The following is a 27853-nucleotide window of genomic DNA, read 5'->3' on the forward strand; positions in this document are numbered from 1 at the left end:
CAAGAGATGTTCATTGTGCACTGTACCATTTTAAGGTTAACTTGAACTTACTAAGAGAACTCTAGAAAAGTGTTTTTAGTTTATAAATATTATTTGTGTGAAATATGCAGAGTACTCTGAGCCCCAAAGGCCTCCTAGTAGCCTTCTACAGTGGCATTTCAGCACCACTTGGAGATGCATATTGAGTCTTCTGGTTGTATGATACTAACCTGGAAGGTCACTGCAGAGTTCAGCAGTCCCCAAGACCACCCTAACTTCTGACACCAGTTGTTAAGTTTGGAGGTCCCCAAGATCACTCTCAAGTTCAGTAATTAACTAGAATGATTCACAAGGGACTGAAATTATCCTTCTCATAGTTACGGTTTATTACAGCAAAATAATTTAGATTAAAATTAGCCAAGAGAAGGGGCGCCTGGGTGGCTCAGTGGGTTAAGCCTCTGCCTTCGGCTCAGGTCATGATCCCAGGGTCCTGGGATCGAGCCCCACATCGGGCTCTCTGCTGAGCAGAGAGCCTGTTTCCCTTCCTCTCTCTCTGCCTGCCTCTCTGCCTTCTTGAGATCTCTGTCTGTCAAATAAATAAATAAAATCTTAAAAAAAAAAAAATTAGCCAAGAGAAGAGATATATGGTATGGGACTGATTTAAGGACAGTTCCAAAAACAAGAGTTTTCATTGTCCTCTCGCGGTAGAGTCATGGACAACATTAACTCCTGGCAACAACACATACTGCCGAGTATTGCCAAGCAAAGAAGCTCATTCAGGACGTGGTATCCAGAGATTTTACTGGGGTTCCATCACATAGACATGGTTCTGCCCATATGGCTTGAATGAGTCTCCAGTCCCTCTGGGGGTTGAGTTCATAATATGTGACCCAAAGCATCCACCATAAGTCACATTGTTAGACTATCTGGCATGGTCAAGGCCCCCAGAGAAAATAAGACACTGAGCAATCAGGACATATCACAGGTTTAGAGATTACCTCCCAGGAGCCAAAGGTAGAGTTCATACCTCTTTTGGGACAGGGCTAAATTCTTTACTACGCAGCCTTTTTTAGTTTATATCTCAGTAATTGTTTTTAATCTCATCTTTCATATTCCTTTTGCTGATCTTACAGGCCAGAGGAAAAAAGCGACAGAAAGGGTGGTTTCCTGCCAGCCACGTTAAACTTTTGGGTCCAAGCAGTGAAAGAACTACACCTGCCTTTCATCCTGGTACGGCAGTGGGTTAACTTGTGTCGCAGCTTCTAGAAGTTTTGTTGAAACTCAGCAACTTCTTAGATTAACAGAAACTTTGAAAAATAGTAAAAATTATTTCTTTTTATAATTCTACCCAATGAGAACTTCCTTTCTAGGAAGTTCTGTGTGGAAACAGTCAACTGTTCGGTGATAATTGAACCAACCACTTAATTGCTTCAGATTTTTCAAGGTGGAATTCCTCTGCTCTCATACGTAAAGTGTAGTGGTTCATGTGGATTAACTGTAGCTGGGAGAGCCTTGTTTTGTAAAATAAGGAATGGAGGAAGGAGGGGGAGAGAGAGCAGCTCAAGGGAAATTTTAGCCTAGTTGTAACATGGGATCTTTGTAGGAATAATTAATCTATTATTTTGTTCTTTTTCTGGTAGTGTGTCAGGTGATTGCCATGTATGACTATGTGGCAAATAACGAGGATGAGCTGAATTTCTCCAAGGGACAGCTGATCAATGTTTTGAACAAAGATGATCCTGACTGGTGGCAGGGCGAAATCAACGGGGTGACTGGTCTCTTTCCTTCAAACTATGTTAAGATGACAACAGACTCCGATCCAAGTCAACAGTGTGAGTAATACCAAACTGTTTGCTCTCAGCTAGTACAAAAGCTTTAATATGTAGCACATTCTGTCCCCAGGCATGTATGTCTTAAACTCAGCACTCTTCTTAGCAAGTCTATATTAGTGATGAAAGCAGTAAATTGCAAAAGAAATTTTTTAACAAAATCAAAAGTTATACTGCTTAAATACTTTTTCTTTTAGCTTTAGACTTTACTATTAGACTGTATCTGAAAAGATGCCAACTCTTTTACAGGTTCTTGAGTTAAAGAGCAGTCTATACTTCAACTTCCCTTTACCACCATCCTTTTTTTACCTCTAATGATCTTTTTCTGCTTAACAAAGAGCAGCCAGTAATTACCATATTCACTTACTCAAATTACCCTTTGAGAGTACAGGTGCTATTAATTTTGCAACCTTCTCATTTAATATCCATATATTTACACATCATCCAGGTTAGCAGAGAATTAAAAACCTGATTAAACTGTTTGCAAAACTCTTATTAGGTGATTTTTTTAAGATGCCTAATGCCATAAGAGATACATGAGTCAAGATCTGTTTCACTGTTTTTAGAACAAGGATCCAGATCACAGTATGAAATACGGTATTTTATAAAATTATCTCTTAGTAATTGCCTAGCCTTTCTTATATTTGTAATAATTAGAGAATTAAACAGCACTTAGAAATGCTTTTTACCTTTATAAAATGTTACTTTCCCCCCACCCTTTTGATTTTGGTTGTTTTGGTGTTTTTTTTTTTTTGTTTTTTTTTTACAGAATACATCATGATTCATCATGATTTGTATTTTTATCATTGTGAAATTATCTAAAATATTTATTAGCCTTTCATTTTAGTTTCTGAGAACACATAAATGGTAACCCAGTCAATCTGAGAGACGCTTATGATTCAGTGCAAGTATTATGAATTTATACTATAAATTCTATAAAATTATAAATACTATAAAATTGAAGTATTAGAGCATTATTTTCACTGTAGAGCTTGTAGCTCCAAAAATAGTTCTGATCCTGGGAGAAGTCTTTCCTTTAGATAAAGCAACTGAATTTCTCAAATTGGATGTGGGAGGAGTCGAGTTTTTTATGGTTCGAACATCCCCCCAAAATGTGGGCTATCTACATGACCGTTTGTAAGCTCTGCTGATTGGTTTGGCAGCTTCCAGAGCTTGCCCGCTTATCTCATTAACTAGACATGCATTAGGTACCTTCCCTGGCCCCGGGAGGGGAAGATACTTGTCAGACCTGTGGGGTCTGGAAGCTTCTTGGCTAGTGAACCCTGGAGACACCCAGTGCAGCGGTACGTTTGGCTTTTCCAGGATGTGAAGGGACAGGTTTCCAAGTGCGTTGTTGTTGTTTCTCTTGTTTTCCAGTGGAGGAACACTCTTTTCCAATTAAGTCTTATATAATAAGGAATACAAAGAAGAGATAAAAACTATTCTAAAGGAAGAACAGCCAGGAGTATATGAGTCTGTGAAAAACGGTTAAATTTTAGATTACCATTTGTGTTTCTTGGGCCCTTAACAATTACTATTTTCATTTTATTATGTGATTAGGATGTTTTTTAAAGATTGAGGATTTTAATAGTTCTGATTTGTTTAGTTGATGTTGCATGTTACTAGTCAAATTTTTTTCTCACCCACTTAATTTGCTTTATGTTCATTTTATTCCTCATTTTTCTTTTTATAGGACCCAATGTTGTCTTCCAGTGTGAAAGCACCCCAGAGACCCACTATCCAAGTTTGACTCTAGCGTGGAGGCAGGGCAGGCAGCCCTGATCAAATCTCTCCTACACAATTCATTAACTCCGTTTGAATGTTAGAGCCACTTGTGATTATTTCTTTGTGTTTCTAATTTACAGTTAAAATTTATTTGTAACAAGTTAAAGGATAGTGGGTCTTTGTGTGGCTTTCCCTGCTGTTCACTCTGGCATCCTTTAGCATTTTTCTTCTTTTTTAATTTGGTAATTGTAGGTCATTAGCATGCATATTGAGTTTGCCCTTACATGGTGGGAGTTCAAACACACAAAGACCCACTATTTGCACAAACTATTCTCACTGGTTTGGAATGGGCTGCCATGCTTTTCTAATGTTACTGCAACATGTATATTCATTACAGTTCAGATAAAACTTGCTTATGTTTTGCTCTTATGTTTGATCTGATCCTAATCACAGTGAGCTCTTAACTGGTTCAATATGTGATTTGCTCCCAGATATGCACTGTTTACTGTTACTTTCTAATATGCCACCATGAGAACCAATATTGAAATCGTTTAAAGGCCAAGAACTGGAAATAACCTTTTTTGTATTTTCTGTGTGTTTCTGGGTGGAAGCAATAACACTTCTGGGAAGCTTTTTCTCAGCAAAGAGGAAAGCAGCCTATCCCAGCAGGATGTGCAGAGTGGGCTATGTTTCCTCCGTCTCAGCCACGCACAAACGGGCACTGTACTGTGGGAGTTCCTTAGGGTCTGTGAGCTCTGAGCTGAGGAAGGTCCTGCACCGTGTGCTGTAGCAGTCAGGTGTTACTTCTCTATTGGGGACCTAAAAATGGACTCTTGGAGGAATGAAAGGCTCCTATCATTGACAGTGAGATAGGAAACCTTCCCTGCCTTAGCGTTTAGATCTAAAATACATTCTAAAGTCAAAATTTATGATACCTATTTTAATGAGGTGACTACCTGTCATAAAAGGACATGCGTTGACGTTCTTCTTAATGTATTTAGTAAAAATCATAAGGAATCCTTGAAGAGTTTAAATGCCACTGAGGCAGGCATACAGGCTCTGCTCAGTCTCAAATGAATTCGAGTGAAGGAAAGATGTGTGAGAGCAGCATTTTTCTGTGTCCATGAAGCTGCTCTGAGGCTAGAAGATTGGTTTTACCACCCAGAATTCTCTGGCTCATATCTCGTCTTCAGACACATTGGCTACTTTGGCATAGGATTTTACTCCTTTTCCTTGAACAGAAAACACTTTAAAGATAATAAACATTATTATAAATAAGTAAATGATGTGAGAGTACCTAGCTGAAAGAAAAAAGGGTTTTAGTAGGCAGTATTAAACTATATTTGAAAATCAATGAGAAGTTTATGCAACTTAAAATGTTTACAAACTGCAGTGCAATCTACTGTTCATGAATGTCAGAGTATTATCAGGAAAAGTGTACATACAATCAGAGTCTTATTTCCTCACAGAGTTCTTTAAGAAGAATGAAATATGTTTTTATATCTCTGAGTTTCAGTTAGAGGCGTATTTTGTGCAATATTTATGTTAATGTGCCTATACATTGTGAATGAATAATTTCAGTCATTGCCTAAATCATAACTTTTTTCTTGAGAAAGAATCAACAGTTTAGGTAGAACTTTACAAAGTTCAAATGTCTGTGTTTCAAAATGCTTACCGTTCCTGGGATGTATGATGTACATGTGCGTTCCATGGGGCAGGGATTTCTAGTTAACTATTAGACCACCTCAGTTTTTAGTATTTGGCATCATCATGGTACTTTTATAAAATATGATGTTAATAGGAAAGCAATAATAACACTTTACAGGTGGGATAACAGATTGCCTGCAGGCACTAAAGGAGACAGTACAAAGACTGAGTCCTTGTGAATTCAGCTGATCTTCCAGATTGTATGGATTACTTGGTCTTGCCTTTTATTTTCTGAACTTTCTGCTTTTGCACTGTTTGATTGGGTTCAGATTAAGGACAGTTACTTTAAATCCATTTTAAACCCTGAGAGTGGAAATCAGACCTCTGCTAATTAGCCACACAATTTAGTATAACATTTTCTCTTTCTAATTTTGAATTTGGGCTTATCTAATACACTGATAAATTATTTCAAAGATATTTTTATAGCTCAAATCGCTTCACTGTAACCCTGATAAATATAATTTATCAAGAATGACATTCAAGGAAAGCTTAGCATCTGTAATCAGTCAGAAAAATAATACATTCATCAGGTACCCATGGACTAAATCAAATCCCATAAGGGCATACTTAAGCTGGATGTTGGTCTGGAAAATAAGTGTACTGTATTTCCTGAAATACCACTCTTTGTGTAGGTATTTTGCCATATATTTGAGAGAAAGCTAAAAGTAAAGGAAACTGAATGACATGTAAAAGTAACCTAAATCCTTCTTAAAAGCGCATGCAGTCGGTCCTTCACAGTACCTCCCGTTCAGCCACGTTGTTTGCTCTCTTCCTCGTTCAGGATGAGAGGCGGCTTTCAGTTGGCTTAGAAAGAAACATTAGAAGGAAACGGTTTATCAGGAACACAGAATTTTAAAATGGGGATAAATCTGAACCCCATAGGAAGACTCCAAATACCTGTTAATTTTTTTTTTAAAGCTGTTTATTTCAAGATTGTAGTATGTGATAATCTTTTTCTTTCTTTCTTTCTTTTTTTTTTTTTTTTTTGCTGGTAAATTCTCTTTTTTTTACTTTTAAAATTTTTAACAAACATATAATGTATTTTTATCCCCAGGGGTATAGGTCTGTGAATCGCCAGGTTTACACATTTCACAGCACTTGTGATAATCATTTTTAAAGTATGTGATTAAACCTGATAGGTTTTCCAGTGATGAAAAAAGTTAAGTTCTAAAACTGAAGCTGATTTTTTTAGCAAATTTAAAAATTTAAGTCAGTCCCACCCATTAAATAGTTTCCTCTAAAACTTTATCTTAAAAGAGTCATTTTAAAGTAGTACAACTATTTAAAAATGTAACTGTTATTTTAAAATACAAAATGAATGGTGACAGTTTAAAAGAAAGTGGGGGAAGGAAAAGTAGAGAAAGAAATGCCAGTTCCAGTCCACAGCTTTATTTGCCAAGTTTTCTTAGAATAAATTTTACCTAGTTATAAATTCTTGTAAATAGATTCTATAATGGAAATACTGAGAGACTTTGCCTGAAGTGGCATTATTGGATGCTGCTGTGATGCTACTGTAATAAGTTATTAAATTGTTGCAAAGTGCTGTTTTTGCCTTAAATTTTTATTTTGTGTGTCTTAAAACTATAGTATTAAAGGTGTTGAGATTGTGCAGATGCTGGGCACGCTTGGCATGAGGTCATCTGTTTTTATTTTTACAAAATTGTAATATAACTATGCAAGTGTGTTTATTAAAAGGACACAAACTACATTACTTGTATTGTGTATTTCTTTTGAAGCACCCTTTGAAACGTATTTGTAATTATATGTAGTCGTGATGGAATTTCTGTGGAATTTCTCTTTTTCCTTGACATAGTCTGTGGGTACAGTCCAGCAAGCTGTTTCATATTACAGTAGGCAAAAGAAATTTTTTAATGGTCAAGATAGAGATAATTTGATCCAAGATAATCATACGTATCTCAAAAGCAGAAGAAAGTTTGATTTGAAAGTAAAAGAAAATATGATCTAGGGTAATAGACTACTATGTTATCTATAGTTTTTACTCCAACTTGTTTCTAAAAAATTGGAGGGAACTTACAAGTTGATCCTCATTGCAAACCCAAGATAAAACATTCTTAGTATAAAACAAGAGTCTAGGGACGCCTGGGTGGCTCAGTTGGTTAAGCGGCTGCCTTCGGCTCAGGTCATGATCCCAGGGTCCTGGGATCGAGTCCCACATCAGGTTCCTTGCTCGGCGGGGAGCCTGCTTCTCCCTCTGCTTCTGCCTGCCTCTCTGTCTGCCTGTGCTCACTTGCTCTCTCTCCCTCTATCCCTGACAAATAAATAAATAAAATTAAAAAAAAACAAAAACAAAAAACCAAAGTCTATGTATAAGAAATTGTAGTGAATACTTGGAGGCCCCAGACTTAAGTAGAGTCTGACACTTACACATTATCAAGTTGGTGGTTTCACCTTGAGTGAAAAAATATGTATTGAAATCCAACCCATCCGTCAGTATCTGGCATAAACAACCTCTTTCCAGAAAACCTTTCCTCACCTCTGGAACTGAGTCTTTGCATAAGGCCAGACAGGGACTAACTGCTGAGAATATGAAAACAAGTGTCAGCTAGTCCTGGGCTCAGGTAGCACATTGCCCTGTGAGGGGGGTCAGGCACACAGGCAGATAATTCTAGAACAGCACACTAGTAAGCACAGTGATCGACATTCACTGGGCACGACGAGAGTACAGAGGGAGGAATACCTTATTCATTGTAGTTGGGTGAGTTAGAGAAGCTTTCCTGGGGGAGGCAACTGGGAGACCAGTAAGATAAATAGGAGTGAGCCGGATGGGCGGGACAGAGACAGTGGAGGGGGTGGTTTTATAAGCAGTTCATTGTGGCCGCAGTGGAAGTGCAAAGCCAGAATCAGTGCAAGGTGGGGCTTGAGAGCCGGACCAAAGGCTGGATCAGATTCTCTAGCCTGGATGAGAGATTCACTGGGACCACCTGGGAAGCTTTAAAAAAAAAACTGTTGATGCCTGCGTCCTCATTTAAATGGTCTAAAGCGGGGCACCTGGGTGGCTCAGTGGGTTGAGCCTCTGCCTTCGGCTCAGGTCGTGATCTCGGGGTCCTGGGATCGAGTCCCGCATCGGACTCTCTGCTCAGTGGGAAGCCTGCTTCCTCCTCTCTCTCTCTCTCTCTGCCTACTTGTGATCTCTCTCTGTGTCAAATAAATTTAAAAAAAAAATTTTTTTTTAATGGTCTAAAGCATGGTCTGCGGGGGGAGGTTTTCAGAGCTGCCCAGATGATTCTGCTCTGAAGCCAAGGTGGGGAAAAGGTGATGAAACAGAGCTAAGAACTGTTTCTGAAGGAACATTGGCAGGAGTTGGTAATGGATGGGATGTGTGGGCAGGTGTGTATCCTGGTGACAGGTAGAATCGTTGTGCCACCACCTCCAGTAAGGAGTCAGAGTTAGGGGGAGAAGAAGAGTTGGGTTTTTTCCTACCAAGCCCCCACAGTGGGCCACCAGGGTAGACCTGTCCGGCAGGCGGTCAGAGCTTCAGGACATCAGCCGGTGGGAGGAACGCAGTTTGATGGTTGAGCCCATGAACATAGATGAGCTGACTGTCCAGGGTGTTAGCAGTTACGGGTGCGTCCGCAAAAGCACCCACATAGGCAGGAAACAGGTTCTAGGAGAACAAGGACACGCTGGCTGCACAGCCATTGCTCAGACCAATGAAAAGAAGAGAAGGAAGTGCCCTTCACTGAGCCCTTACTAATCTAGGTACTTTTCTGAAGTTCCCTAATGTTTTTCCTCATTATGATTTTCTTTTTACAGATACGGAAATGAAAGCAAAAGCTAAATAACTTGTCCAAGGTTACACAGCCCGTGAGTGGTAGAGCTGGGTTCAGACCCACATGGTTTGTCTCCAGAGCCCATGCTCTCACCATCTACACTAGGGTGCGGCCACTGCGCCCCTTTAGAGCAGTGAGGCTCCGCAGTGGCCAGCACTGGAACCAGGGAAAAGGAAAGAGGGAAAATCAGAGGCGGCACAGTGTTTCCTCTTTGTAGAAAGTACACCCAGAGAAGCAGCCAGGAGGCAAAGACTGAATATGACCAACAAGGACAGGAATCTTTAAGAATAGTGTCTGCAAGGATAAAGCTGAACAAACCACTTTTTGGGTAGCAGCTTTGTTGAGATAAGTTGTATACCATACAGTCTATCCATTTAAAGTGTACAGTTGAATGTTTTTTAGTATATTCAGTGTTGGGCGACTGTCACCAGAGATAGCGGATTCCAGAACATTCTCCTCACCCCCAAAAGAAGCCCTGTACCCTTTAACTTTTACCTCCTGTCTTACTATACAACCCCCACCTCCAGCCCTAGGCAGCCACTACTCACCTACTTTCCACCCCCATATGTTTGCGTATTCTGGGCATATCATATATGTGGAACCATAAATGTGTGGGTTTTGTGATTGACTTATTTTACTCAGCATCATATCTTCAGGGTACACCCATGCTGTGGGATGCCTCTGCCCTTCGTTCCTTTTCATGACTAAGTAGTAGTCCGCTGTGTGGGTACACCACACTTGCTTATCCATTCTTAAGTTGATGGATATTTGCGTTGTTGCTACTTTTTGGCTCTTAGGAACAACGCTGCTACAAATGTGTACAAGTTTTTGTGTAGGCATATGTCTTCATTTTTCTTGGGTATACAGGAGTATACTAGGTAGGAGTGGAATTGCTACATCAAATGGCAATTCTGTATTTAGCTTTTTTTTTTTTAAGATTTTATTTATTTGAGAGAGACCAAGAAAATGAACAGTGGGGAGGAGCAGAGGGAGAGGGAGAAGCAGGCTCCCTGCTGAGTGGGGAGCCCAAGGTGGGGCTCCCTCCCAGGACCCCACAAGCATGACCTGAGCCAAGGGCAGACGCTCAACCCACTGAGCCACCCAGACACGCCTCTGTGTTTTAACTTTTTGAGGAACGTTTTCCAAAGTAGCTGCACCATTTAATATTCCCACCAGCAGCGCACAAGTTTTCTCTTTCTCCATATCCTTACCAACACTTGTTATTCTCTTACTTATTGTAGCCGTCCCTCTGGGTGTGAAGCCACAACTCACTGTGGTTTTGCTTTACATCTCCTGCATGACTAATGATGCTGGGTGTCTTTTCCTGTGCTTGTTGAGCATTTGTGTGTCTTTGGAGAGAAGAGTATTTAGATCCTTTGCCTTTTATTTGAGTACTTGGTCTTCGTAATCACGTTTTAAATTCGTTTTAAACAAGAACAAGTTCTGGGCACTTGAGTGGCCCAGTCGGTTAAGTGTCTGCCTTCAGCTTGGGTCGTGATCCTGGGGTCCTGAGATGGAGCCCTGCATCAGGCTCCCTACTCAGCAGGAAGCCTGCTTCTCCCTCTGCCACTCCCTCTGCTTGTGTTCCCCCCTCACTGTGTCTCTCTCTGTCAAATAAATCAATAAAATGTTTTTAAAAAAGAAAGAACAGCGAACATTTACTAAGCGTTTACTTTGTACTGAGCGATGGACTAAGTACTTTGGGTACCTGTCTGGGTTAGTCAGTGATGGAGTTAGAACTCCACTCCAGATGGAGTCTGACTCCGAAGTCATGCTCTTAGCCTCACCCCACACTGCTTTCCGTAACCTGGAAGCAGCTGCAACTCCAGATCACAAAAGCAGAACAACCATCTCTTAACTCCAAGAGTCAGGCAAGAAGAGTGTAAAGAGAATTCGCTGTTTTAAATAAATCCAGTCCAGGGGCACCTGGGTGACTCAGTGGGTTAAGCCTCTGCCTTCGGCTCAGGTCATGATCTCAGGGTCCTGGGATCAAGCCCCACATCGGGCTCTCTGCTCAGCAGGGAACCTGCTTTCCCCTCTCTCTCTGCCTGCCTCTCTGCCTACTTGTGATCCCTCTCTCTTCATGTAAATAAAAAAATAAAATCTTAAAATAAATAAATAAACAAACCCAGTCCGGTCAAGTTACCCTGAAAGGTACTGGGGGGAACCTGCTGCTAGGGTCCCTGTGTCGCCGACAGCCGCCTGTTAACCACGAGCTCTGTCAGACAGTGCTGGAGAGCTGGCGTGTCCACACCAAGCACAGGGTGGCAAAGTCACCAATTACGTTGTCACAAACAGTTTGAAAGTATGGGCTGTGTGATCATGCTGCTGGGGAGAATTAGGAGTAAAGCAAGATGTTTAGTAATGGAGAGACCAAACAGCCCCCGTCTCCCTAGGCCATGCTAGCATAGTAATGGGTGCCTAGTGTGAGGGCCGAAGCATGCAGAATAGTGCACAGGAGGCGGGCGGTGGGACCTACTCACTGCATGTGTGACAAAGGAGGTTTGTATGTACCAGTCGCCACTTAGACACAAAAAATGAGTTAAGGAAAGGTGAGAGCTCTGTTGGCATTTCCAGAAAAGTGCCCCTTATTCCCTCTAGATTTCAGCAAGCAGCAGACCAGGTCACGTTTCTGTACACTGTCATCCACGGTTTGCCCCAAGGAGGATGGCTGTGTAGACGCCATTTAAAATGGCCTGATTATTTCAAAGTGTAAGACTTGAACCAAGAGGCCTAGGAGCAGGGATTTCGTAGCTCGAAATTCTGCACTAAGTCCCTTAGCCACCAAACTTCTGAGGCTCCATATACTGGCACAGCAGGGGTCCGAGTGGGATCTGCGGGTCGCAGGGCCGATAAGAGGTTGTAAGTTGTCATGCGCGTGTTGGTAACGGTTATTTTTATGTTCAGATTAAAGGCTCTCTGTTGGGCGAACCTGAAAAGACTAGAGTTGCATAACACCTCTTCGTGATGTTCTGCATCTGCCTGGCACGTCCGGTCCCTCACATGGGCCGGTGACAGAACGCTGGCTAGTCTAGAACATGTCGCCAGGCTCAGCCTGAACAAAACTCCTTCCGAGGCTCAACTTCGGAGGCTCCTCTGTCTGCCATTAGGAGGTCTTCGCTCTCTTTTAGGCTTGTGACCTTTCACTGTAGATTCCAAAGTAAAAATAAAACCAATAAACGGTTTCTTTGTCCACTTGTGTTTATCAGCAGACTTACTTTGGGAAGCTCTGAAATACATTCACTTACCGATAACCGAATATTTCGCTTTTGCTTACTGATGGTCTGCAATATTAGAATACATTATTAACTTCTCTTTTTGTGCTTAGACAACCTAACTCCCGGTGATGAAGAATTGACAGGCATCAGGAAGACCTAGAGCTTAAAAGTTTGTTCAACAATTGTTTAGATTTCCAAAAACAAAACCACAAATATCCGTGGCTCCGTGGTAGGAGCATAGTGCCTGGTACGTGGTTGGTATTCGGTAGTAGTTGCCAAGTGGATAAACCACTGTTCTTTTACAAAATGAGATCTGCACTAATTTTCTGGTCCCCCGACAAAACTTCATTATTGAAGGCAGCCTTCAGGGGTGCCTGGCTGGCTTAGTCAGTTGAACGTCTGACTCTTCATTTCGGCTCAGATCACGATCTCGAGGTCCTGGGAGGGAGCCCCACGGTGGGCCCTGTGCTTGGTCCGGAGTCCCGCTTGTCCCTCTCCCTCGCTCGTGCTCTCGCTCTCTCTCTCAAATAAATAAATAAAATGTTTTTTTCTTTAAGGCAGTGTCAGAAAATGCACCCAGTTTCGTCATCTGGATTTACTGTTAAAAATTGTCTTTTCACTGAGCTTCCAAACAGACTGAAAACCATTATGTGACCCTCGGGCTGCTCCTTCGGGGTGGAGAATAGCATCGTTCAGTGGCCTTGCTCTTCTCACAATGGGCAAGGACGTTTCTGGGACTTGATGACGTAATCCGAACAAGCTCTCTTTGTACTGGTCACCACAAACCATCTTTTGTCCTTCACCTTGTGGAGTCTCTGCAGAGCTCCCTCCTCTGCTTTCTTAGGCGTCTCTCGTTTGCTTCTCGCTCTCGTGTGCGTTTAAACGGCAGCCGCTCCCCGACTCTGTGGGACCCAGTCTACAGGGCTGTTATTCATTGTGCATAAGTTGGCTGTCAGTCTCTGTGTCCTCACAAAAGTTGGGGGTGGGGGAGGGGGTCTTGTGACCCTGGGGACTTTGACCTGATCGTCGCCATGATCTCTCCTTTTTCTTACTTTGCCACACTTCCTGTCTGTCAGAAAGAACTTACCAACACCTTCTCATCATTCTCTCTGGCCACCTGTAGTTACTATCATTGTACCGTCTCCTGCAGGTCAGGGCTTATCTTCACATCACATTCTTCAGATACTTGTTGAAAACCTACTGTGTGGGTGCCTGGGTGGCTCAGTGGGTTAAAGCCTCTGCCTTCGGCTCAGGTCATGGTCTCAGGGTCCTGGGATCGAGCCCCTCATTGGGCCCTCTGCTCGACAGGGATCCTGCTTACCCCCCTCTCTCTGTGCCTGCCTCTCTGCCTACTTGTGATCTGTCAAATAAATAAATAAAATCTGTTTTTTAAAAAACCTACTATGTGTCAGACACGGGGGACATAGCAGATTATAAAGCAAAAAAAAATTCCTCCCCTCTCGGAGCTGACATTTAAATAGGGCAAGATGAAAACAAAATGAATAAATATGTCATGTCTTGGGAAATTAAAGCAGGTTAGGGAAAGGGAGTGATGGGTTGGTGGGAGGGGGTGGATCCAGATGGATTTCAGCTTTAAACAGGCTCTGAAGTGGTGACATGTGAGCAAAGACTTGAAGGACATGAGGGACATCTGGAGGGAGCCATGCAGATACCTGGAGAGTCATTCTAGGCAGCGGGAAGAGCACATGCCAGGGCCTCAGTCGGGAACATGACTGTAGTGCCTGAGGAACAGTGTGAGCCTTGTGTGGCTGGAACAGAGCAAGAAGCGAGGACAGAGGGTTAACTGGGGAGAGGGGAGATGGTTTAGGTTCTTGGAGGCTTTTTGTAAGAACAGCCTTGGCTTTTGCTGGGAGTGACAACAACGCATCAGAGGTTTTTAATCAAAGGAAGGACACGATCTGATACGCTTTAACAGGATAGCTCCGGCTTGCTAGGTGAAAGCAGGGGTTGGGACAGGGAAAGGCTCAGAAGCAAGCAGACACGTTAAGAGGCTAGTTCAGTAATCCAGGTGCACAGTGGTGGTGGCCTGATCGGCATGATCCGAGCGGACGTCGTGGGAAGTGGTCAGACTATATTCTAAAGATAGAGCCAACAGGCGGATTGAATGTGGGGTGTGAAAAGAAGAAAAGTGTCAAGGATGTCCCTAAAGATCTTGGCCTAAGCAGCCAGAGGCATGGAAGTGCCATTAAATGAAGGCACATGATGAGGGAGGAGGGGCGGGAAAGATGATGAGGAATTTGATCTTGGGTATGGCTCTCACTTACTTTTAAGATCGGTCAGTAGAGGGGCGCCTGGGTGGCCCAGTGGGTTAAGCCTCTTCCTTCGGCTCAGGTCATGGTCTCAGGGTCCTGGGATCAAGCCCCACATCGGGCTCTCTGCTCAGCAGGAAGCCTGCTTCCCCCTCTCTGTCTCTGCCTGCCTCTCTGCCTACTTGTGATCTCTCTCTGTCAAATAAATAAAATATTTTTTAAAAATAAATAAAAAGATTGGTTAGTAGAGATGCTGGCGAGGTCCAGAGCATATATTCGGGCTGGAGTGCATGTGTGGGAGTGCCTCGGTGCGTCGATGATTCTTAAAGGCACAAGACTCGGTGGGACCACCGAGGCTGTTTGTGGAGAAGAGTTACAGGGCTGAGCCTTTGGCTTCCAGTGTTAAGTCTGTGGGTTGAGGAGGAGCTGGGAAAGGAGAGGAGGGGACTGGCTGATGAGGCGGCGACCTAGAAGCCAAGTAAAGAAGGATTTTAAGGAAGAGGGAGTGATCCACTGTCACAAATGCTAGTGATTGGTCAAGCGAAATGAGGAGCCTTTTGCTAAAGGAGGAAGCTACCTGGAGCTTTGGGTAATCTCTTCTTGAAACTACAATATTTGAAATAATTTCAATGCTTAGTGTTTCAGCTATTCAGGAAATGTGTTTACATAGAAATGTAGAGGCTGGTATTTGTTGAAATTAATTCTGTGGGTGCTTGAGAAAAATATTCCTTTGCCTATGTGTTCACTATATTAAGCCTGTTAATATACAAGTCTTTTGTATTTACTAATTTTCATTGAGAGATTACTTTGATTATAGATTTTTCAAATCTTTTTTCTTCCTTCCTCTCTTTCAGAGGTCATTTTGTCAATTAATTTTACATTTTGATGCTGTCCTGTTAATTGCAAATGAAACCAGAATTATTATACCATCCTAAATATTTATAATGTTTAGACAGGTCTTTAAAAGCCTATTTTGTCTGTTGCTAATAAAACCTCCCTAGTTCCTTTTTAATATACTGTAAATGTGGAGCCTTGTCCAAACCTTCACTTCTGACATTTCTGTAAGATTACGTTAGGTGTCATTGTAAACAACATCTAGCTGAATTTTTTTTTAATTCCAGTATAATTAATATGCAGTGCTATGTGAGTTTCAGGCGTACAATATAGTGATTCAGCACTTCCGTACAACACCTGTGTTCATCACAGGGCGCGTACTCTTACCCCCATCACCTGTGTGTCTCATTCTCCCCGACCTCCTCTCTGGTAACCACCAGTTCTCTATATTTAAAAGTTTTATATTTACATTTAAGAGGGTATTTTGTTTGTTTGTTTGGGGTGCCTGGGTGGCTCAGTCATTAAGCGTCTGCCTTCGGCTCAGGTCATGATCCCAGGGTCCTGGAATCGAGCCCCGCATCGGGCTCCCCGCTCAGCAGGAAGCCTGCTTCTCCCTCTCCCACTCCCCCAGCTTGTGTTCCTTCTCTCACTGTGTCTCTCTCTTCAAATAAATAAATAAAGTCTTTATTTTTTTTAAAGGTTTTATTCATTTGTCCGAGAGAGAGAGAGAGAGAGAATGAGAGCGAGCATGAGAGGGGGGAGGTCAGAGGGAGCAGTAGACCCCCTGCTGAACAGGGAGCCCGATGCGGGACTCAATCCTAGGACTCCAGGATATCATGATCTGAGCTGAAGGTGGTTGTTCAACCAACTGAAGCCACCCAGGCGCCCCTAAATAAAATCTTTAAAACAACCCCCCAAAATTTTTTGTTTGTCTTTTTTTGTTTCATTTCTTAAATTCCACATATAAATAAAATCATACAGTATTTGTCTTTCACTGGCTGACTTATTTCATTTAGCATTATACACTCTAGATCTATCCACTTGTTGCAAATGGCAAGATTTCATTCATTTTCGTGTCTGAGTAATACTCCATTTTATAAACACACACACACACACACACACATACACACACACACACACCCCTTTATCCATTCATCTATGAGTGGACACTTGGGCTGCTTCCATAATACAGCTATTATAAATCAGTAAACAGAAGAGTGCTCTTATCTTTTAAATTCATGTTTTCTTATTCTCGGGGTAAATATCCAGTAATGAAATTGCTGAACTGTATGGTAACTCTATCTTTAATTTTTTGAAAAATTTTTATACTGTTTTCTCCAGTGGCTATACCACTTTACATTTCCACCAACAACATAGGAGGATTCCTTTTCCTCCATATCCCTGGCAACACTAGTTTCTTATGTTTTTGATTTCAGCCATTCTGACAGGTGTTAGGTGATATGTCACTGCAGTTTTGATTTGTGTTTCCTTGATGCCAAGTGATGAGCATCTCTTCTTGTGTCTCTTGGCCATCTGGATGTCTTCTTTGGAGAAATTCCTATTCATGTCTTCTGCCCATTTTTAATCAGATTATTTGGGGTTTTTTTTTATGTTGGATTGTGTAAGTTCTTTACATATTTTAGATTCTAACCCTTTATCAGATAATGTCTTTTGCAAATATCTTTTCCCATTCATTAGGTTGTCTTTTTGTTTTGTTGATTGTTTCTGTTTTTGTGCAGAAGCTTTTTATTTTGTTCTAGTCCCAATAGTTTATTTTTGCTTTTGTTTCCCTTGCCTCAGGAGACATATCTAGAAAAAACTTGCTGTGGAGGCACCTGGATATCTCAGCCAGTTAAGAATCTGATTCTTGATTTCAGCTCAGGTCATGATCTCAGGGGTCATGAGATTAAGCCCTGCATCAGGCTCTGCTGTCAGTGTGGAATCTGCTTGAGATTCTTTATCCCTCTCCCTTAGCCCCTCCCCCTGCTTGTGTGTGTGTGTGTGTGTGTGTGTGTGTGTGTGTGTGTACATGTGCTCTCTCGCTTGCGCTCTCTCTCAAATAAATAAATGAAATCTTTAAAAAGAAGAAAAGAAAAAACTTGCTGTGTATGATGTCAGAGAAATCACTGCCTGCGCTCTTCTAGGATCTTTATGGACTCAGTCTCACATTTATTTAGGTTCTCAGTCCATTTTGAGTTTATTTTTATGTGTGATGTATGAAAGCGGTCCAGTTTCATTCTTTCACGGGTAGCTCTCCAGTTTTCCCAACACCTTTTTTGAAGAGACTTTCTCCCATTGCATATTCTTGCCTCCTTTGTCCAAGATTAATTGATCATTCAATCATGGGTTTATTTCTGGGCTCTCTATTCTGTTCCATTAATCAATGTGTCTCTTTTTGTATCCGTATCATACTGTTTTGATTACCACAGATTTGTAGTTTATCTTGAAATCTGGGATTGTGATACCTCCAGTTTTGTTCTTTCTCAAGATTGCTTGGCTACTTGGGGTCTTTTGTGGTTTCATACAAATTTTAGGATTATTCTGGTTCTGTGAAAAAAATGCTTTAGGTATTTTTATAAGAGTTGCATTAAATCTGGGGATTGCTTTAGGTAATATGGACATTTTAACAATACGTGTTCTCCCAGTCCATGAACATGGAGTATCTTTCCATTTGTTTGTGTCATCTTCTATTTCTTTCATCAGTGTTTTATAGTTTTCAGAGTACAGATCTTTTGTCTCTTTGGTTCCTAGGTACTTTTTCTTTTTGGTGCAGTTGTAAATGGGATTTTTTTAAATTTCCCTTTCTGCTATTTCATTATTAATGCATAAAAATGTAACAGATTTCTGTATATTGACTTTGTATCCTGCAAGTTTATTTATCAGTTCTAGTAGTTTTTTGTTGGAATCTTTAGGGTTTTCTATATATAGTATCATGTAATCTATAAATAGTGGAAGTTTTACTACTTCTTTACCACTTTGGTTGCCTTTTACTTCTTTTTCTTGTCTGATTGCTGTGGATAGGACTTTCAGTACTATGTGAATAAAAGTGGTGAAAGTGGACATCCTTGTGTTGTTCCTGATCTTAGGGGGGAAAGTTTTCAGTTTTTACCATTGAGTATGATGTTAGCTATGGGTTCATGTGATGTATCACATTGATTGATTTACAAATATAGACCCACCCTTGCATCTCAAGAATAAATCTCACTTGATTGCAATGAGTGACTTTTTTAATGTCCTGTTAAGTTTGGTTTGCTAATATTTTCTTAAGGATTTTTGCATCTATGTTATCAGAGACATTGGCCTATAATTCTTCTTTTGTGCTGTCTTTGTCTGATTTTGGTATCAAGGTCATGTTGGCCTCATAAAATGAATTTGGAAATTTTTTTCCTTTTCTATTCTTTTGAATGGTTTTAGAAGAATAAGTTTAACATGTCTTTAAATGTTTGTTAGCATTTACCTGCAACATGTTTAACATGTCTTTAAATGTTTGTTAGCATTTACCTGCAACAGTATCTGGTCCTCTTGTTGTGGGTTTTTAAATTTTCCAATTCAATTTCATTGCTGGTAATGAGTCTGTTCACGTTTTCTATTTCTTCCTGATTCACTTTTGGGAGATTATATGTTTCTAGGAATTTATCCATTTCTTCTAGGTTGTCCAGTTTGTTGCCATATAATTTTTCATAATGTTCTCTTATAACCCTTTGTATCTCTATGATGTCAGTTGTTATTTCTCATCTTTCATTTCTGATTTTGTTTGAGTCCTCCCTCTCTCTCTTTCTCTCTTTTTCTCTTTTATGAGTCTGGCTAAAAGTTTGTCAATTTCAAAGAATCAGCTCCTGGTTTCATTGGTCTTTTCTGTTGTTTTTGGTTTGTTTCCCTTTTAGGAGAAAATGTGACACTTGTGAAAAAGCTTGTAAGAAAGCCCCTCTTCCATGACCCTTTTTTTTTTCCTTTAAACCTCCTTTAAATGACAAATCTAGGTAATTAAGGTTGTAAATTTTTATTTTTGCTTTGTTTTTAATGAACATTTGTCTTTCAGAATAGGATTGTGTGATAATGTTTAAATGGCAAAAACATGATTTTGTGCAATTAACAAAAAGCTACTGCAAGCAAAATAAAACCTTTGTTTGTTTGTTTGTATTTCACTTATTTCTGGTCTAACCTTTATTTTCTTTCCACTGGTTTGGGGTTTTATTTGTTCTTCTTTTTCTAGCTCCTTTAGGTATAGAGTTAGGTTGTTTATTTGTGATTTTTCCTGTTTCTTAAGGTAGGCCTTATTGCTATGAATGTCCCTGTTAGAATAGCTTTTGCTGCATCTCAAAGATTTTGGATCATTGTGGGTTTTTTTTTTTTAAGATTTTATTTATTTATTTGACAGAGAGAGAGAGAGAGATCACAAGTAGGCAGAGAGGCAGGCAGGGGTGAGGGGGAAGCAGGCTCCCTGCTGAACAGAGACCCTGCAATGTGGGGCTCAATCCCAGGACTCTGAGACCATGACCGAAGCCAAAGGCAGAGACCTAACCCACTGAGTCACCCAGGCGCCCCGAGGACCATTGTGTTTTCATTTTCATTTGTTTCCACAAACTTTCTTATTTCCTTTTTGGTTTTTTGTCTTGTTTTGTTTTTAAGACTTTCTTTCTTTATTTATTTCTTTGAGGGAGAGCATGAGCTGGGGGAGCAGCAGGGGGAGAGGGAGAAGCAGACTCCCCACTGAGCAGGGAGCCCAGTGTGTGGTTTGTTCTCAGGACCCTGGGCTCATGGCCTGAGCTGAAGGCAAATGCTTAGCTAACTGAGCCACCCAGGCACCCCTCTTATTTCCTTTTTGATTTCTTGGTTGATCTATTCATTGTTTAGTAGCATGCCAGTCTTCCTGATGTCTTCTGGTTTATTTTCACTGATGTCAATGTTATCTAGCTGTATCTGTGGGATGAGGTGACCCTAGCATCTTCCTACTCTGACATCTTCCCTCAGCATCTAGCTGAATTTTAAAATCCAATTTAAAGTCTTCTTGTAATTGAGATTTAAGTAATTTACATTAATTGGAAAAATGGAATACTTCTATTTATGTCCACCTAATATATTTTCTATTTACCATGGTTTTCTTTTCTTGTTGTAGTTCACTTATACATTACTTCTGTTGCTTTGATCAAATTTACTTCCTTTTTTTCCCTTTACTGGTTTGAAAGTTATGTTTTCTGTGTCTGTTCTTTGAATGGTTACCTTTCCATTTCTAACAAATGTGTTTGCCTCCACAAAGTCTAAATTTGATGTTTATCTTCCTTTTTCTGATCAGTGCAGGTGGGATATTTTATCTCTAATTATTCTCTTCCTGCCTCTCATGTGTTTAAAAAAAAAAAATTACCCTCTGCCTCTCCCCGCAGCTTGTGCTCTTTCATTCTGTCTCACTCTGGCTCTTGCTCTCTGTGTCAAATAAATAAATTTTTAAAAAATTAGTTTTAAGTAAATTTAAAATCCACCTTGAATTTATACCTACCATTATTGTTACTTTATATCATCAATGATTATTTTGATTTCACACATATTTACTAGTGTTTTTGCTCCCCCTTCCTTTCCTCTTTTTCTTTCTTTCTTTCTTTCTTTCTTTCCTTCCTTCCTTCCTTCCTTCCTTCCTTCCTTCCTTCCTTCCTTCCTTTTTTCCTTCCTTCCCTTTTCTCTTTCTTTCTTCTTTTTCTTTCTTCACCACTCCTTACATCTCATTATTCCTTCTTTTTTTTTTTTTAAGATTTTATTTATTCATTTGAACAAGTGAGACAGAGATAGCAGGGAGGGAAGGGAAAAGCAGGTTCCTGATGCAGGGTTCAATCCCAGGATGCTGAGATCATGACCTGAGCCGAAGGCAAACACTTAACTGAGTCCCCCAGCCTTCCTCCTTATTCCTTCTTATTCAATTTCCTTCTTCCCAAAATACAGCTCTTAATAGTTCCTTTAGTCAGCCTATTAGTGGGAAATGCCCTCAAACTTTGTCTGAAAATGTTTGTATTTCTCCCTCATCCATGAACGGTGTATAATTAGAATTTGAGTTTGATAGTTATTTTTGCTCAGTATCCTCTATTGTTGTGTTGAGATGTATGCAGCTAGTGTGATTACTGTTCCTGTGTAGTTGTTTTGCTTTTTCTTTGTGGCCATCTTAATCATTTTTTTTCTTCCTGGTGTTTTGCAGTTTAGGTATGGATTCGTTTTTATTTTTTCCATAATCAGGAATCTTTGTTCCATTTGAATATGTGGAGGTATGTCTTTCATCGATTCTAGAAAATTCTCAACCATTATAATCTCAATATCACTTCCTCCCATTATTTCTGTTCACCACCACCCCCCTCGCCAGATTCCCATTAGATGTATGGGGTGATGTCATTCTATCCTCTGTGTCCCCTAACCTCCATTTTATGTTTTCCATCTTTTTGTCTTTCCAGGCCAGCTTTTTTTTTTTTTTAATAAATCTCTTTTTTTTTTAAGATTTTATTTATTTATTTGACAGACAAAGATCACAAGTAGGCAGAGAGGCAGGCAGAGAGAGAGGGGGTAACAGGCTCCCCACTGAGCAGAGAGCTTGATGCAGAGCTCAATCCCAGGACCCTGGGATCATGACCTGAGCCGAAGGCAGAGGCTTAACCCACTGAGCCACCCAGGTGCCCCAATAATAACATTCTTATTAGTTTCTTTTTACATTTGCCCATTATTTTTTTTTAAGATTTTATTTATTTGTCAGAGAACACACACACAAGCAGGGGGAGCAGCAGCAGAGGAAGAAGCAATCTCCCTGCTGAGCAAGGAGCCTGACATAGGACATGATCCCAGGACCCTGGGATCATGATTTGAGCCAATGGCAGATGCTTAACCGAATGCATCACCCAGGCATCCCTGGCCATTCTTTTTTATAGACGGTATTTATGTATTTAAACCCTTAATGTATATCTTGAGTTATTTTAAATATAGAAACTTCACTTTTTTTTTTTTTTTAGAGTTTATTCTATTACTTTATGTTCTTGGGGGTTTTGTTGTTGTTGTTAAGATTTTATTTATTTATTTCACAGAGAAAGATAGCACAAGCCAGAGGGAGCAGCAGAAGCAGGCTCTCCACCGAGCAGGGAGCCCGATGTGGAGCTCAGTTCTAGAACCCTGGGATCATGACCTGAGCCGAAGGCAAATGCTTAACCGACTAAGCCACCCAGGCACCCCTCTTGCTTTGTTTTTTAAGATTTTATTTTAAGAAATCTCTACACCAGCATGGGGCTGCAGCTCACAACCTCAAGTTTAGGAGTTTCATGCTATACCAACTCAGCCAGCCAGATGACCCCCTTGAGGGTTCTTCCTAGTCATCATTTTTATTTATGGTGGATCAGTTCTTATTTTTTGTAATTTTTTACTTTGAATTCCTCTTTAGTGAGATGGTTTTCCTGTGGAAATCATGTAGAACCACGGTTGTGAGAGAGACCCTCTGGACAGTGTACATTTTCTTTGGTCAACCACACTAAGGGTATCACCAGCTAGGGACCATTTTTCTGTTGATCCATCAGTTTTGGAACTCTTGAACTCCCCATTTATGTGAGATGCAAACCTAGCAATTCTTTACTTCTTGACCCAGCAGACTTAAAAGCTCTCCTATCCTCTCACTCTTCTAGCAGGAGGAGAGTTCTCCCAGTTGGCCCTGTGGTCTCCTTCCGGAGCCTCCTCTCATTGGCCAAACCTGGGCAGAAGCCAACTGAAATAGGAGCTTATACAAGCAGCCTGTGGGGTTGGCTTCCCTGTAGTACAGAGCGGAGGAGAGGTGAGAAACAGGTCTGGGGACCAACCTAACGGTCTGCCATTTGACAGATATTTCCTGGTCAAAACGCTATGTTAAATTTGATATTCTAGAACTGTGGGAGATCCTGTCCCTGACCTCCAGTGGGAGAGACGGACACACCAACTATATAAGAGGTGAACTATAGCGCAGGTTACGTTATGTGAAATGTTAAATACAGATGCAGACTAGCCTGGAAGCACAAAAGAGAGGCAAGCTGGGGGTAAGTGGGATAGGAATGGGAGAGTTCCCCCAGAGTAGGGTCACATGAGCTGTACCCTGAAGGGTTAGAAAGCTGGCTGTGTGTGGAGAAGAGGGCTATGGGCAGTGTGGACAGCTCATCATGAGGACTGAGCCTGGGCCAGGGTGGCTAACAGGCGGGCTACATGGTCAAAGGTGAGGTTGCAAATGTAGCTGTGGGTAGATACAGAGACTCTGGAGCCCTGTGCTACTAAGCTAAGACTTTATTCTACAGATAGCAGAAGCCCTTAAAACATCCTGTTATGGAAGGAACATAATAAAAAATGCTCCAGCTGGCTTGAGCTGTTTAATAGAAATATAATGTAAGTCACAAATGCAGCCAACCCATATGTAATTTAAAATTTTCCAAAAGCCACATTTTAAAAAGAGTAAAACATGAAATTGATTTGAATAATTTTTTACTTAGCTCAGTATTATGCAAAATATTACCATTTTAATATGCAGCCAACATAAGAATTATTAATGCATTATTTTATGTGCTAGGTTTTTTGGTACTAGGTCTTTGAAATCTGGTGTGTATTTCACACGTAGAGCACTTCTCTGTTTGGACTGGCCACAGTTCAAGTGCTCCGTGTTGCTAACGGCTAACATGTTGGACAGCGTGGGTGGAGAGGACAGCAAGGGGTCAAAAGGAGAGGTTCGGTTAACGATGCGGCCCCAGGAGGAAACAGGATCCCCTCATCCCCTCACACAGGGAGGAAGTGCAGGGGTGAGTGAGCAGGGAGGTGAAGGGCAGAAGTAAAAGGGCTGCCACGCCTTTCCCCCCGACATCAGCGGTAAGAACGTCTGAAAGTGAGGCTTGGGGTCAAATTGGAAACTTGAAGAGAATAAAATTTTAAGAACCTTTGTACTGAAAGAATTAATTAATTAATTTTTAAAAACGATAAAATATCTGAGACCTTTCCTGTTATTCCAAGGTACAGAACACAGGCTGATGCTCGTGGGTTTTACCATAAATCGTTTCCCGAAGTGTGATCCACATACCAGAGGGCACACTACACGGTGGCACACAAAATAGTACTGGGACGACTTGTTTGCTTTTTAAGCAGGCTCCAAGCCCGGTGTGGAGCCCAGTGCAGGCCTTGAACTCATGACCCTGAGGTTAAGACCTGAGCTGAGATCAAGAGTCTGACACTTAACCAACTGAGCCGCCTGGGCGCCCCATAGGAGAACTTGTTTTATTCTAAAAGCTATGTATTTATTTTAGTGAGTATCAGAAGAAACATAATCAATGCATAAAACCCATGGTCCCCTACATATTTACCTCAAACATGAGTAAACTCACAGGGAAGGACGTGGGAGAAGGTGAATGGTTGAAATCCGTACACGTGGGTGTAAGAGATGCGCTGACCTCAGAGACTTAGAAACCGTTCCGCTGGCTCGTCCCAGTCAGCTGGTAACCCTGACCAGTGATCCCAGGTCACGTCGCCATTGACATTTCCCCTCCAGCCTCCGTGCTCCCCACAACCTAGTCAGACAGGGTCTGTATTAGCTTCACGGGGTCAGGACACCTGGTCTTTCTGCAGCTCTCGCCGGCAGAACAGGGCACAGTACGATCCCCAGAAAAGCCAGATAATTTTGAACATGACAGTGGCACCATGATGTCTTCTTGAAAGCACCAAACACAACCTGCCTTATTTTATTTCTGTTTTACTGTGAGAAGAATTTTTTTGAAGCTGTTGGCAGCACGTACAGAAAATAGACCAATTTTCTCCCTTAGAACTGTTGGCCCAGATCTATACAAAATATATAAAAACTCAAAGGCAAGCAGAAAGAGAAGCCCCCTGGAAAAGCCCAGTCTGATCCTTGCATTTTCTGCCTCTGTGGCTTTATGTGTTCCCAGTGCCCCACAAGCACATCTCCGAGTGGTGCCTCTGCATCGGTCCCCGCCTGTCCCATGGATGAAGGCTGGGGCAGTGTGACACCCGGTGCCTCTCATGGTTGCCTCAGCCTCGACGGTCGCCCACACCTCACTCAGCTTTCTGTCTCCCTCACGTGGTAGCTTGCTGGTACCTACCTGCTCTTTCTCTTTGTCTGAGGAAGGCCTACCTGAGGTAGTCCCCCGCCACTGTGCATAAGGCAAGCCCTCAGCTATGTACCAAGTAATTCTGGAATCATGTCAGTTCTGGGGCTGACATTCAGTTCAGCTCCCGTGTGCCCTTGAATTGATCCAGACTGAGCAATGGCACTCACCCTGACGCGAGGCTGCTGGGGACTTGCCTCGCGAGGTCTTATGGCCATGATGTCCTGGAACCAGTTCTGGTGGCTAAGGCAGTGGCCTTGTTGGGAACTGCTGAATCCCAGGAATTTCAGGTTTCCTAACTGTAACACTTGACTTTGAGAAATCTAGAGAAATGTTCCTCAAACATTTCTTAGCAGTAAGATTCTCTACATACCTACCTAAAAGTATTCACAGAGCAGTACTTATTACCAATGCTGAACACCAGCTGGTTTGTATTTATTTGTTTGTGTTAATGCTAAGCCTGACCCACATTTTTTAAAAGATTTTATTTATTCATTTGAGTGTGAGAGAATGAGCAGAGGGACAGGGAGAAGCAGGTTCCCCACTGAGCCAGGAGTCCAACCTGGGGCTCTATCGCAGGACCCTGAGATCATGACCTGAGCCAAAGGCAGAGGCTTCACCCACTGAGCCACCCAGCCACCCAGGTGCCCCCCGACCCAGTTTTTTTTTTTTTAAGATTTTATTTATTTGAGAAAGAGCACACAAGACAGGCGTTGGAGCAGTGGGAGAAGGAGCAGCAGATTCCCCACCGAGCAGGGAGCCTGACTCAGGGCTGGATCCCAGGACCCTGAGATCATGACCTGAGCTGAAAGGACGCAGATGCTTAACCGACTTAGCCTCTGAGATGCTCTTTTTTTTTTTTTTTTTTTAAGATTTTATTTATTTATTTGAGAGAGTGAGGGAAAGGGAAAGAGAGAGCGTGCCTAACCCACATTTTTTAAAAACAAAATTGATGGACGGATCCACAGATGGCTTACGACCTGCAATTTGGAAAACACTGGTCTCAGGCATTTGATTGATTTAATCAAATCTGTCCCTTGGCTGGTTGATTTAATCAATCAAATATCTTTGATATATGGAAGATCACTATCTACCTTTGAAAATGTCCCGCAGCAAAGAGAACCGCACAGGTTCTCCACAAGTTCAGAACAGATCTCCTCTCTCTGAGGCCATTCCTAAAACCCCTTCCTCTGTCACTGATTTGGAAGAGAAGCGCGGACCCCCGTGAGATGGCAGGGGCATGGCTCCCTGCGGCTCCGGGGGAGCGGGCGGCGAGACCAGCCTTCGGCAGGTGGGCGCCGCTCTGCGGACCATCGGGTACTCTGGAAAGCTGCGTGGCTCTTTCGAGGCTCTGTTTGAAACCCAGCACATCTGCTGATAATTGTCTGTTTCCTACAAAGACGACGACGAAAGGGCTGTTTTGAACCTGTGCCCTGTCTTCCCATAGGGTGTGCGGACCTCCAGAGCCTGGACACCATGCAGCCCGGGGAGAGGAAGAGGCAGGGCTACATCCACGAGCTGATCCGGACGGAGGAGCGGTACGTGGACGACCTGCAGCTCGTCGTGGAGGTGAGGCCTGTGTTCCCTGTCGGCGCCGACTCCCGTTCCCAGTGACCCCCAAGCCAGCGACAGCGCTAGAGCAGCGCTTAAAAATGGTCTGTGTTTGAGTAGACAAAGTAAGACTTGTTTCTGTGGCTCCTCGTTCTCACCAAATGTGTCAAGGCCCTCGGGATGAGAAGCCCAGTTAAATAAACAAGCCGCCGAAGAGAACACGTGTCCCCAGCGGGCCCAGCAGGCGCCTGGCCGTGACCTCGCTGGAGGTGTGGCAGGGAAGCTGCACCCTTCTCCATCGGCCCCCAGAAAGGCCCGCCCTCGCACCATCCTCCAGCCCGTGTGCAAGCTGGGGCTTGCGACCCGCACACTTGTTCTGCTCACAAGTACACTCTGCCACGCTGCTAGTGGGTAACGTCTCTCTTGCCCGCGAGGCTGTGAGCCCCTGACAAATGGGATGAATGTTCATCAGCGGGTGAGAGAACAGACCAGCAGGTGCCTTCCCGGCCTTCCGGAGCCTCGAGCAGACCCAGCCCCTTGCCAGGGCGCGCTCCGGCCCGAGCAGACCCAGCCCCTTGCCAGGGCGCGCTCCGGCCCGAGGACCCTGACGTCCTCGCTCCAGTCTCGGAGCGACGAAGGCTCAGAGGCGTCCGGTTCGTAGCACTGTTACCTGAATCCTTCGAGCCCGTGCTCGGCACATCTCAGTAAAGCGACACTCACCGAAGACCTGCCGCGGGCAGAAAGCTCTGTGCTGGAGAGCAGAGGGGAAGGAGAAAGTTCCTGCCCTCGGGAGTTCACAGTCACGAGGACAGACAGACAGACGGCGGCAGAACAGAGAGGTGGGGGGCCAGGAGAGGCCTGACC

At 42.4% G+C, this 27853-nt stretch overlaps 1 protein-coding gene across 10 annotated transcripts in view; it reads left to right on the top strand.

The window, feature by feature from the left end:
* ITSN2 (intersectin 2) overlaps positions 1-27853 on the top strand; it is a 140268-nt gene that overhangs the window by 96956 nt on the left and 15459 nt on the right. For all 10 annotated transcript variants that reach the window (XM_032353163.1, XM_032353162.1, XM_032353160.1 and 7 more), the window contains 3 exons: positions 1113-1209; positions 1620-1811; positions 26886-27007. In XM_032353163.1, coding sequence (XP_032209054.1) covers positions 1113-1209; positions 1620-1811; positions 26886-27007 — 411 coding nt within the window. The remainder of the gene's footprint in view (positions 1-1112; positions 1210-1619; positions 1812-26885; positions 27008-27853) is intronic.

Source organism: Mustela erminea, chromosome 7 (assembly GCF_009829155.1).
Source record: "Mustela erminea isolate mMusErm1 chromosome 7, mMusErm1.Pri, whole genome shotgun sequence".
In the NCBI taxonomy this organism is placed as follows: domain Eukaryota; kingdom Metazoa; phylum Chordata; class Mammalia; order Carnivora; family Mustelidae; genus Mustela; species Mustela erminea.